Raw genomic sequence first — 12447 nt, 5'->3', positions numbered from 1 at the left:
TTCTGAGGAATTCCACGGGGGTGGGGGAGCCCCGGGAAGGCTGAGTGAACGAGATAGTTCAGCTCTGAGCTTGAAGAGCTCAGACTGGCCCCAGCAGATGGTCCTGGGTTTTAATCCCAGCACCGCCTCCTGCTGGCTGAGCTACCTCTGCAGCTTGTTGCACGTTTCTAGGCCTCGGCTGGGTTGTTTCTGAGATGGAAATCGTAACGCGCTCTGCATCATGGCGTGCGTGGGCCGGCTGCCCGAGAGCTGTCCTGGCCACGCAGCAGCGGTGTTTGTATCGAGTGCTCTTGCTTTGCCCATCGTGGTTCACGGGGTGGGTCTCTGTCCTCCGCAGGTGGTCCAAGATCTATTTTGTATTGTGGTGGCTGGTGTCGTCTGTCATCTGGGTCAACCTGTTTCTGGCCTTGATTCTGGAGGTATCAGAGATCCCCACCCAGGCTGTTCTCCATGGTCGTTTGTTTCTAATTCACTCTCGATGGGCCTGAGGCCACCGGCCGGGCCTGCCTGGAACTTTGATGGGAGAGTCGTGCTGGGTTAGGCGGCCTCCCGTGGGGCTCAGTGCTGCCCGCCCTGGCTGCTGGGGCCTTGCGGGGTGCTCCTGACATCTGGGCTGCTGGGGCCTTGGGGGGTGCTCCTGACATCTGGGCTGTGGGGATTCTCAGGCCCCCAGGTCGGGCTGAAGGAGGGACTTGGACATCGGCTCCAGGAGGAGCCAGCAGCCTCGTGGGGCCTGTGCCTGGGTGTCCAGGGTGAACAGCTCAGCCCCCTCAGCGGGTGCCCTGTGGCTGACCCTGGAGGAGCCGGGGATGGGGCAAGGCTGCTTTCACTCGGGGCCCACACTCACTGGCCACTCCTCCTGCTTGCCAGAACTTCCTTCACAAGTGGGACCCCCGCAGCCACCTGCAGCCCCTTGCTGGGACCCCGGAGGCCACCTACCAGATGACCGTGGAGCTCCTGTTCAGGTGTGTGGGTGGGGAAGACGCCTCTGTGTGGCCCCCTGGGGTGTGAAGCCAAGAGCTGGGGGTGGAGGGGCCAAGGCGGCGGGCAGGCCTTGATGACCCTCCTCCCCCTCCACCCGGTTATCTGGCTTTGGTCCTGTGCTCTAGGGGAGAAGCTCAGAGCCGGGATCGGGGGGGCTTCTTCTTCCTGCCACTGGTGTCATAGCCTTTGTCCTGTCCTCCTGCTCTTGGATCGGGCATATTTAAGGCCCCATCCTTCAGGGTCCATTGGATCCTGTTGGATGTAAACAGGGGACCTGAGGAAACCGCACCCATCTCTTTTTCTGGCAGCTTTGAGATGGTTCCTCTACTAGTCCAGAAAAGTGACCAGCCAGAGGCAGCCCTGCTGTGGGGCCTCTGTGCCTTCCATGAGGGGCTGCTGAGTTGCTGTAGCTGAGCCCTGCGGTCCTGCCAGCCAGTGGGAAGACGTGTCCCCTGGGCTTTTAAGAATGCCATGTAGACATTTCTAGTGGCTGCATCCATCCTGAGGCTCGTCTGAGTCCCCGTGTCTCTGTGTCCCTGTGACACTCACTTCGCATGTGTTGCTAAGCTCTGCTCCCTTGTTCTTGGGAGCAGGCCAGGGTCTCCCTCCTTTAGAGGCCCCTGTGTGCATCTTTCCTCAATTCCACAGGGATATTCTGGAAGAGCCCGGGGAGGACGAGCTCACGGAGAGGCTGAGCCAGCACCCGCACCTGCGGCTGTGCAGGTGACGTCCCGGCTGCCGTCCCAGCGGGGGCGGCGGGAGAGAGAGGCTGGCCTACACAGGTGCCTGTCATGGAAGAGGCGGCCATGCTGTGGCCAGCCAGGCAGGAAGAGACCTTTCCTCTGATGGACCACTAAGCTGGGGACAGGAACCAAGTCTTTTGCGTGCGGCCCAACAACCATCTACAGAACAGCTGCTGGTGCTTCAGGGAGGTGCCGTGCCCTCCGCGTTCTTTTATAGCTGCTTCAGTGAGAATTCCCTCGCCGACTCCACAGGGACCTTTCAGACAAAAAAGCAAGAAGCAGCGGCTCCCCCTGTCCCCTGCAGCTTCCGTGGTGCCTTTGCTGCTGGCGGCCCTTGGGGACCACAGGCCTGACCAGGGCCTGCACAGGTTAAACGTCAGACTTCAGGGGCATTCAGGTGGGGATGCTGGGGGTTTGACATGGAGAGAACCTGGACTGTGTTTTATGATTTCGTGGCTTGTATGAGTGTGACTGGGTGTGTTTCTTTAGGGGTCTGATTGCCGGTTATTTTCATCAATAAGTCTTGCAAAGAATGGGATTGTCATTCTTCACTTCAGCACAGTTCTAGTCCTGCTTCTCTGGAGTAGGGTTGTTGAGTAAGGTTGCTTGGGTTGTGCACTGCACAAGGGCACATGGCTGTGAGGCATATCCTGGCGGGGGGCTGTCTGCCTGCAGTGAGGGGCACCTTTTCTGTTTTGCTCAAAGGCATGTATAAGCCAATGGTGGCCTTATTTCCTGTGTCCTCAAGGTGTGTGGCAGGGGGTCTGGGGTGGGGAGGCAGGGCAAGCGAGCAGTGTGTGGAAAGCCTCGTTGTCACTTGATCCGTGCCAGGTCCGGATCAGGTGCCAACCCACGCCCCCTTTCTGCTGAGGTTTGGGTGCCATCTAGTGGTGGGTTGGGATTTGGTTGACTACTTTTAAGGCAAGGTGGACCCAGCAACTCCCAGAAACAACTCCAGGGACACCGCTCCCCGTCACATTCCACACTGAGCCTGGTGCCCGGTCTGTGCCCGAGCTCAGCGGGAGCAGGAAGGGATGGGCCCTGCCAGGGTTGCCCCTGCACTGTGCATCCTCGCCTGGGAGGCACAAGTTCTTTCGTCTGCTTTTCCTTCAGAGGTGCTGAGCCCACGCCATAGCCCCTGTGGGATGGTGGGGCAGGGGGCGACCCGAACAACAGTGCGGTCGGTATTGAGATTAGGGAGAGGAGCAAGTCCAAGGAGAAGGTCATGAGTTTCTTTTTACTCACGTAGAATAATAACAACAATGACAATATGGAAACCACCGCAAACTTGGAGAAAATTGCAAGTACAGTAAAGAGAAGCTTCCTTCTGAGTCACTTGAGTGGTTGCCGTTCTGGCCCTGCACCCTCTGTGCTTTGGGACGGCGTCCAACCCGCATTCGCGTCAGGAGTGAGTCGCACGTGGCTTTGTGGTCATGGCGACTTAATCCGCCTGGACGGTGGCTCCGTCTCCCTGGGCTTAGACGACCTTGGCACCTCTGGAGATAAGCCCGTGGCTCCCAGGTTGTGTTCATGTGATGTTTCCTCGTGGTAGGTTCTGGGTCTGCGTTTTGTCTAGGAGTGTCACAGGATGGACACTGCCTCCTGGCAGGGGCTGCCCAAATGCAGTTAGCCTCCTGCTGGTGTTCTCTCTTGTTGCTTGGTGAAGGTAGCCCCGGTCAGCTTCTCCACTGCCCAGTAAACGACCCTTTTGTAATGAATGAGTGGGGAGGTAGTGTGAAGCGATGTCAATATCCCATCCCTGTCAAACTGCCTTTACTTTTTCCTTCCTTCCTTGCTCCCACCTGTGTGCATCTTGGTCCCTTCTTGTATTCAGGGCTGTGGTCTGTTATGGTGTTTACTCTCAGGCTCAGGTCCTGCTTGTTTGGCCCGTGGGAGGCCCTTCTTCTGCCTTTGTGTTTTTTTGTTATGTACCTACAGTTCTTTAGCTGTTTCTTTACTTTCTGGTGCAAAAAGATGTTCAAGCCTTATTTTATATCTGCCTGCCCCTTTCTCTTTCATTTATTGGAGTGAGCCATGGCTCTAAGGAGCCCTGTTCCTTTGAATGGAGAGTAGCATCAGGAACCAGGATGTGGGTGCGAGGGGTGCTCCTGGCTGTTGTGGATTGCTGCGCCCGGGAGCTCTTAGTGGACAGAGCTAGAGGATATGTGCACATACTTCCATCTCACTCTCTCTCATCTATTCACAGCTGGGAATGACACTAATACCTCCGATTTCAGCCCAGCACCACAGGGTACGTTCCAGCTTTCTCTCTTTCCATAGTTGTAAGGCCCTTTCGGGGAATGGTTCTCATTCTCCTTAATCTACTATTGGGTCAGTTTTCCTGCATGTCACCAGCCTCCCATCACTGCCACCCACTCCCCACAGAGAGGCCCTGCTCATCTGACTGGGGCTTTGACTCCTCCCACACTGTGTGCCTCTCTTGTGTGGATGCCCTCCTGCCAAAACCTCCAGCAAACAGCTTTCCAAATGGAAGTTGTCACTGTCAGGGCCTTTACAATCAGGAACAGCAAAATCTACGTGCTGCTGAGGGTCCTGGCTTGTTAAAATGCAATAAATATGCAAGTACATAAAAACAGCAATAGAAGAAATGTAATGCTTAATTCTCAAATATGATGTCTGCATAGAAAAGCCAAAATTATTAAGAATAGTAAGAATTCAGCACAGTTGTTTGCTATGAGATTTAAAAAGTTTTTACTTTATTACTTATTCATTTATTTATTTTAGGGTCTTGCTCTGTTAACCAGGCTGGAGTGCAGTGGTGTGTCATGGCTCACTGCAGCCTCCAACTTGTGGGCTCAAGCAGTCCTCCTACCTCGGCCTCCTGAGTAGCTGTGACTACAGGCACATGCCACCAGCTCTGGCTAATTGTTTTATTTCTTGTAGAGATGGAGTCTCTCTATGTTGCCCAGGCTATTCTTGAATTCCTAGGCTCAAGTGATCCTCCCACGTTGGCCTCCCAAAGTGCTGAGATTACAGGTGTGAGTCACTGCACCTGGCCTGCCCTGAGATTATATACTGAAATCCATTGCTTTTCTAGATACTAGCAATAAGCTTATAAATTATATTCAAGGATTCAGTTATATTCATTTTTTAAAAGATATTTAAGTAAGATTAAAAATTCTTAAGGTTTCTAAAAATAAATGGAAGGAAAGATATTCAAGGCCTTTATACAAGAAAACTATAAAACTTCATTAAAGCCCATGACTGTAGATACAAGTAAATAGACTATGGTAGTTTTCTGTTGCTGTGTAACAAGTCCCCACATACTTGGTAGCTTATCACAACCTCATTTCTTAGCTCCAAGCTATGGGTCAGACATCCAGGCACGGCTTGGTAGGCCCTCTGCTCAGCAGAAATTGGGGTATCAGTGGGCTGGGTTCCTTCTGGGAGCTCCGGAGAAGAGTCCGCTCCCATACTCACTTGGGTTGTTGGCCAAATGCAGTTGCTTGCAGGTGTTGGGCTGATGTCCGTTTCCTGCTGGCTGTCAGCCAGGGGCTGCTCTTAGGGACTAGAGGCCACCCACATTCCTTGCCATAGGGTCCCCTCCATCTTCAAAGTCAGCAACGAAGAAGCTGCCTCACATTGACTCCCACTCGCCCTTTGAATCTCTAGGAAAAGCCTGTGCCGTTTACAGTTTCACCTGATAAGGTCAGACCCACCAGGACAGCTGCCCATCCTTAAAGTTCTGTGTGCCACCTAACATAGCCCAAGTCTGGGAGTGACATATTCACGGGAGGAGATTGTGTAAGGGTAAGGATCACTGGGATCATCTTGGAATTCTGGCCACCACAGTTTTTGTATCTTCATGGTCAAAAAGAATTGATATTGTAAAAATGTCAGCCTTCTCCAGTTTCATCCAAACACTCGTTATCAATCTAAACATAATGCCATTTTTTCCCCACAAAATTTGATAAGTTGATTGAAAAATTAACATGAAAGTACAAAAACAAGAAGAGCAAAAATCCTTTCTGTGGGAGAATCCAGTTGAGGGAGTTGCTGTTCCATTATTCCTGACTTTCATTGCTGGGGCAGCAGCCACAGCAGCGCGGTCCTGGTGCAGGAGCTAATAGGCTAAGGGGAGAGAGCGCGGAAGCCCCGCACACTGGCGCAGGGGCGGATCGGCTAAGGGGAGAGAGCGCGGAAGCCCCGCACACTGGCGCGGGGGCGAATCTGCTAAGGGAAGAGAGCCCGGAAGCCACGCACAAATGCGGAACTGCGACGGATGGCAGCAAACCCGCAGGGAAGGGATGGTTATTTAATAAATGCTGCCAGAAATTCCAGCCCAGGTGGGAAAAGAATGAAATAAGTTCCCAGTTTCACACCTAACACAAAAGTACATACCGACTGGAGGCGGGCTTAAGTGTGAAAAGCAAGTTTTAGAACATTTAGAAGATGAACTTAATATATTTAAATTAAGAACTTCTTTCTTTAAAAAAGGCCTTAACATAGGCAAGCCACACACTGGGAGAAGATTTTGGTAACTGATACAACTAAGAACTTATATCCAGACCACATAAAGAGTACCTACAAATTAGGAAGAAAAAGACAAAGCAGTAGAAAGTTGGGCTTTTCACAGAAAAGCGAACACCCAGGTTCCATAGCTATGTCAAAAGTTGCTCCATCTTACTAGTTATTAGGAATATGCAAAATGAAACTGAAACACACTGTTTCACTCACTCCATGGTCAAAATGGAAGAGGTTGGACCATCTTAATTGTTGGTACTTACATGTTTATTCTTAGAGTCAAGCTAAGCTGAAACAACCTCTTTGGAAAATTGTTTGGTGTCATTTGTTGCAATTGAATAGGACATACCTTGGTAATTCTCTGCTAGATACACTCACAAGAGAAACCGCTGCCCGTGTGCCCTGGAAGACAGTTGGCAGAGTGATCCTAAGAGCAGTATCAGTACTAGCAACACACCTGCCCGCCAAAACGTCCTCAACAGAATGACAGGTACACTGCAGCTTGGTGACAGTGGAGTACTACACGGCTGTGAACATGAATGAACTCCAGCTGCAAAGAGCTACCTGGAAGAATCTTAGAAACATAATGTTGGCTGAACAAGTTCCAGAAGTCTCCACACGGCACGGTATTATTCATGTAAAATTCGAAAGCAAGATTAAACAACATACCATGCAGGCACACATACGTCAGTGATGAGGTTACTTCAACACGAGACGGCCAGAAGCCTATGGTCCAGTCAGTGCTGAGATTACTTCAACACGAGACGGCCAGAAGCCTATGGTTTGGGGAGCGGCCACCTCTTGGGGAAATGGGGATGGGATGGGAAGGGACTGACTGCCATGAGCACGTTCCCGGGGAGGTTCTTGTCCTGGTGGGGCTGGGCAGGGCTCATGGTCATGGTATTAACCTTAGGAACATGCACATGTTACATGCGTTCTTTTGCACGTGCCGAATATTAAAAGGAGAGCGAGAGAGGCATTGAAGACAGTGAGGATGGACGGCTCCCACAGGGAATCTTGCTGCAAAGGGGAGGGGAGGCGGGGTCAAGAGGATATCGTGATGGTTTTCACGTGGGAGGATCCTGTATGGACTGATGGGGAAGACCCAGGGTGCAGCCAGAAAAGTGACAAAGCAGGAATGAGAAGGCCAGGCAGGGGTCAGCCACAGGGACATTGCTGGGCAGTGGCAGGAGGTGCAGTAGTGGGGCAGAGGCGGGGCGGGGCTTGGTGGGGCTGGGCAGGGCCGGGCTGGCAGGTCCTCTGCCCCCGGGGCTCAAGCACAGGGCTGACCAGAGCAGCGGTTCTGCCGGCCCTGCAGGCCTGGTGTTGCCAGTGGGAGCACTCAGTGGCCATCAGGGTCCTCTCCCAGGTTCCCTCCCACGTGCTGTCCCAGTGCAGGTGGCTGGATGGGGTCCAAGACCCATGCCCAATCTGTCGCTGGGGCCTGGGAGTGGGGTCTTAGCGGGTAGGCTGGGGCCTTTCATGTGGTGTCTGGCCCGCTGGGCACAGCAGGGGGAATCTTCCCTACTGCCAGAACGGCTTGGATTGGGTTTCCCGCCTGAGATAATTAGTGGTTCTTAGGAAAAGGTTAGAACAGTTCTTGCTTAAAAACCACCAAATGGGACTGGGCACACTGCACTGTTCCTAAAAATCAAAGAGGAGGCGTGGAGCCCAGACAACGCTCCTCACATCAAAGTGGCCAGCAGACGGCCCAGGGCAGCGGGCACGGCCTCCTGCACACCTCTCCCCAGCCCTCTGGGTGTGTGTGGGGGGCCAGCTATTCTTCTGGGTAATTCAATCGGAGCCTCACACAGTGGTGGGACCCACACCTGTGGGGGGTCTGGGTAGGCCTGGGTGCCTTCCTGGTTCTGACCGCAGTTGGCTAATCCACACCTGGGCCTGGGCCCCAGCAGCACCTGTCGCCAGGTGAGCCTGCCTGCCTGCCTCCCAGGCCCTGCAGGGTGTGGCCTTTTTAAGCACAGCTGACGGGCACACTGACTTGTGAGGTGGGTGGGAGCCTGATAACACAAGTCCACGGTGAACATTCTAGAGTGGTTCTTATTTCCGAAGCTGAGACCTATACAGTGCCGGGCAGGTGTCTGCCAGCGCCCCTCAGACGTGAGCATGTGTCAGAACTCTCTGGGGAATGTTGACAATGCAGATTCCCATGCTCTGCCCCAGAGTTTCTGATTGAGATGGCCAGGGTTGAGGATGCACATGTGTGAAAAGTTCCAGGCGCTGCTGCTGGCAGGGGGCCACATGTGGGGGTCGACTGGCCTAGGAGCGCCAGCTTCCTTCCCTCCTTCCCTTGTTTTCTTTCAGCAAATTGTAAGGAGCACCCAGAGCTGCTAGGGGCCAATTTGAAACCAGCAGTGCTTTGGGAGGAGCAGCTACAGAAAGGCCCCTTCTCTGGGTGGTTGGAATGAACCCAGCCTCTCTGGGTGGGGGAGTCAGGGAAAAGCGCTGGCTGCTCAGTGCTACAGTGCCCCCAGCCACACTGGCAGACACGTGGCTTGGCTGGCAGGAGCTAGGCAGGACATTGGCCCGTCTGCCTTGGCTCTGGAGTGTGTGCAGGGTGCACGACTGGATGTGGAGAGCCTGGCCGGACCCTGCCATGCTCAGGGGCATGGGCGCGAACACCAGCAAGAGCCCCTGGGCATGAAGAGAGCAGAGATGGGGTCCCAGCCTCTGTGGGGTCTGGAAGTTTCCAGCTGATACCTCCCATCCCTTATGTCCATGCTCCTGGGCTTTTGAGCCCCTCCACTCACCCTGTGAGGCCTTGTGATGTGGAGAAATTTGTAGATATTCATGCCATCGAATGCCAGAAAGAACAGAAGGTAGCTTACATCTAGTGCTGTAGCGTGCAGTCAGTGTTTATCTGTGGCTACTGTGAGCCAGGCACAGGGCGCTCACGTTCTCACCTGGACGTACCAGGGGGATGACAGCAGAGAAAAGGCTGGGACCAGGAGGAGGAAGAACAGGCTGGATATGAAGCCTGAAGATCCACTGTTACTCCAGGCCAGCTTGGAACTTCGTGAGGGCCTTTGGGAAAAGGGAAAAGGTTTCTACCTGAAGAGGCACGGTTCTTGTTGGTGAGCCCTGCCCTTCCTGGCGGAGACATCCCTGGGTGGGCTAGGCCTGGAGAGGGCCACCACCCAGTGTTGGTGACCCCAGCACCATGTTGGAAAACATTGGGATGTGAGCCAGGACCCACAGAAGCCTCGATTTGGTCGTCCGCGTGTTTTGAAGGCTCATGGCGAGAGGCTCAGGCGGTGAAGGGTATGAAGGCACCTTCTAGTGTTGGAGGCAGGGAACACATGCCCATTGTCTGCATTTTATTTCCCTTAGAAGGAATCTCAGGAGAGTAATAATAGTGATAATTAGTTGGTAGTGACAGAAGTTATGTTGCTGGAGGCCTGCTGGCCTTTAGGTGCTTTCCGGAGCCCTTTCCCTGCTGGCCAGCCGATGGATGTGTTTAATCCTACAGAGTCACCCGCTGTGGCCCTGTTTGACAGATGGGGAAACTGAGGCTCAAAGAAGGTGGATGACCTGCCAAGGGTGCCCGGCTGGTGAATGGTGCTGCTGCTGCTCCCGGCCCCAGCCTTCTCTGCTTTCCACCCCCTGGTACCTCCGGGTGGAAACGTGAGCTCTGTGTGCCTGGCTTGTCCTAGCCGTGGATAAACACTCGCTGAACCAATGCTGCAGCGTCAGATGCACTCCCAGGGTGGCCAGTTCCAGTGGCTCCGTGTATCACCATGGAAGGTGGCAGGTGACACTCGGCCTGGAGTCTGAGGCTTGGCCTGGGTCCTGCCTGCTACTGGCTGTGGTCTCGGACTTGAAGTCGGCTTTTCCTGGCACCTGTCCTGTCTTTTGGGAAAGGAGGTGAGTGGGCTCGTTGGGAGAATGGCAGTGAGGAAGCCGAGCCAGCGACCCTGGCATGGGCTCTGTGCTTCAACCACCAGGTTCAATCCTTGGAGCTCCTTGCATGTGGGGTCATTGTCCCCATCTTGCAGGTGAGAAGGCTGAGGCACAGGGAGATTCAGGGACCCATGCAGATAGGTGGCAAGGTGGAGCGTGAGCCCAGGGCCCCTCTGCCTGCAGCCCCAAGCTGTGGCCACGGACTTCCCATGGGGCAGCTCCTGGGTTTCCAGGCCTGGGCTCAGCCATAGCAACTGCGGTCTGGGTGGACCACCAGCCTCTCTACACTCATGTCCTTAGCTCTCAATGTTCAGGATGGCGGTGGGCATATGGCCCCTCTCCTTTCCCATGTCCTGTGGTAATGACCTCGATAAGTGCAGAGTGGAGTGAAGAGTGAGGGAGGGAGAAGCAGTGTGGGGTGCAGCAGGCAGAACTTCCAGTAGCAATGCTCCAGGTGAGGGACCCTCGAAGCTGTGGTTGCAGGACCCATCCCCGGTGCAGCCGGGCCCTCCCATTGCCAGGTGAGGGGCGCCAGGCATGTCGGGAAGGAGGGGGATGTGGGTCAGCCGCGGAACTCGTGGGAACTCTGTTGTGACGGGAGTCATGGGATCCGGCCACTTCCTCTCTCCTGGCACCTCTTCCTTCCAGACTTGCTGATCGAGGCACTGGCGGGAGAGATCAGAGGCGAGGGGCCTTTCTTTCCTGGGTCGATGGAGGTGGGCTCTGACGTTGGGTGATGCGGGTGGCCTCCAGCTGAATCGGGCTCCCTGGGTGCCTGTCAACTCCTCTGCTGGGCCCTTCATTGACCCGGTGCCTCAGGCACTGGGGACCCTGGTCCTCCCATGGGTCCTTAAGCCAGTCTTCAAACAGTTCATGCCACGGTCCTCTGCCCCTCCCGCGTGGTCCCCACCTGGATCCCGGCAGCCTCAGGTATTCTTGGGCCCACTGGCTGGAGGCTGGAGGTGCCCTTCCCGGCCCACCCCCGCATGGCCGGGCTGCTGTGGCATCAGGCACCATCTCCATGTGGGGGGCACCAGTCCACCCTCCAGGTGGCCCTCAGCCGTCTCACAGGCTGGGTGTTGGCTGGTGGAGTGGCCACACCCTTTGCACTAACCCCACTTTCTGGGTCCCTCTGGGTGTTCTGTCGTCTCCAGTGGGTGAAGAGGCCTACAAGTCGGGAGCTGGTTTTTCTTCATTTCCTTTGTAAATTCTTATGTTCAGAGGGCTCCTGCCTTGGGATTGACATCTCTGGTTTTCAGGTGGAAATGCCCATTTTAAATCCCGTTACAGGTGTGTTTGCAGAGAAACAATACTGCAGACAGATGAACGTGTCCTGTGGATGGTGGGTCAGTGGGGCATTTGCTCCTTTTATTGTCCTTTTTAGTATTTTATTATTTTTTGAGATGGAGTTTTGCTCTGTCACCCAGGCTGGAGTGCAGTGGTGTGATCTTGGCTCACTGCAACCTCCACTTCTTGGGTTCAAGCAACTCTCCCGCCTCAGCCTCCTGAGTAGCTGGAATTACAGGCACCCACCATCATGCCTGGCTAATTTTAGATTTTTGTAGAGATTGGGTTTCACCGTGTTGTCCAGGCTGGGTCAGGTTTGATCCCCTGACCTCAAGGGATCTGCCCACCTCGTCCTCCCACAGTGCTGGGATTGCAGGCGTGAGCCACTGTGCCCGGCCCCTTTTTAGTATTTTAAACCATTCCAGGCTGAACTTTAAGAACTATGAGGAAAAATAAGATGTTTAAAGTCATGAACAAACACACACATCTTATCCTGATGGTGAAACAAATAGTTACAAGCTACTTTAAAATACCAGGAAGTTCTGGGTTGGCCAGAGGGTGGGAGTCAAGGTTTGTAGCCAGTTGGGTGCCGGGGCCTCTAGGCATGTGCTGAATCCGTGGCTCTTTCTTCGAATAATGTCTTTATTTTATTTATTTATTTATTTATTTTGAGATGGAGTTCTGCTCTTGTCACCCAGGCTGGAGTGCAATGGCGCGATCTTGGCTCACTGCAGCCCCTGCCTCCTGGGATCAAGCAATTCTCCTGCCTCAGCCTCCTGAGTAGCTGGGATTTCAGGTGTGCACTACCACGCCTGACTAATTTTTTTTGTATTTTTAATAGAGATGGAGTTTCACTATGTTGGCCAGGCTGGTCTTGAACTCCTGGCCTCAAAAGGATCTGGCTGTCTCAGCCTCCCAAAGTGCCACGCCACTGCGCCCAGCCTCGAATAATGTCTTTAAATCAGCCCCAAATCCACGGAGCCACAAGGAAAATAATTACATCGAGCAGAAGTTAACAGAATATCCCAAA

At 53.9% G+C, this 12447-nt stretch overlaps 1 protein-coding gene across 6 annotated transcripts in view; it reads left to right on the top strand.

Moving 5' to 3' along the window:
• TPCN2 (two pore segment channel 2) overlaps window positions 1-4969 on the top strand; it is a 42479-nt gene extending 37510 nt beyond the window's left edge. For all 6 annotated transcript variants that reach the window (XM_054438816.2, XM_063670764.1, XM_054438817.2 and 3 more), the window contains 3 exons: window positions 338-419; window positions 871-965; window positions 1633-4969. In XM_054438816.2, coding sequence (XP_054294791.1) covers window positions 338-419; window positions 871-965; window positions 1633-1711 — 256 coding nt within the window. In that variant the 3' untranslated portion in view covers window positions 1712-4969. The remainder of the gene's footprint in view (window positions 1-337; window positions 420-870; window positions 966-1632) is intronic.
• The last annotated feature ends 7478 nt before the right edge of the window (window positions 4970-12447 follow it).

The sequence above is a fragment of the Pongo pygmaeus genome, chromosome 9 (genome assembly GCF_028885625.2).
Source record: "Pongo pygmaeus isolate AG05252 chromosome 9, NHGRI_mPonPyg2-v2.0_pri, whole genome shotgun sequence".
Taxonomy (NCBI): Eukaryota; Metazoa; Chordata; class Mammalia; order Primates; family Hominidae; genus Pongo; species Pongo pygmaeus.
The sequence above is the reverse complement of the archived record's forward strand: the minus strand, read 5'-3'. Positions and strand labels throughout refer to the sequence as shown.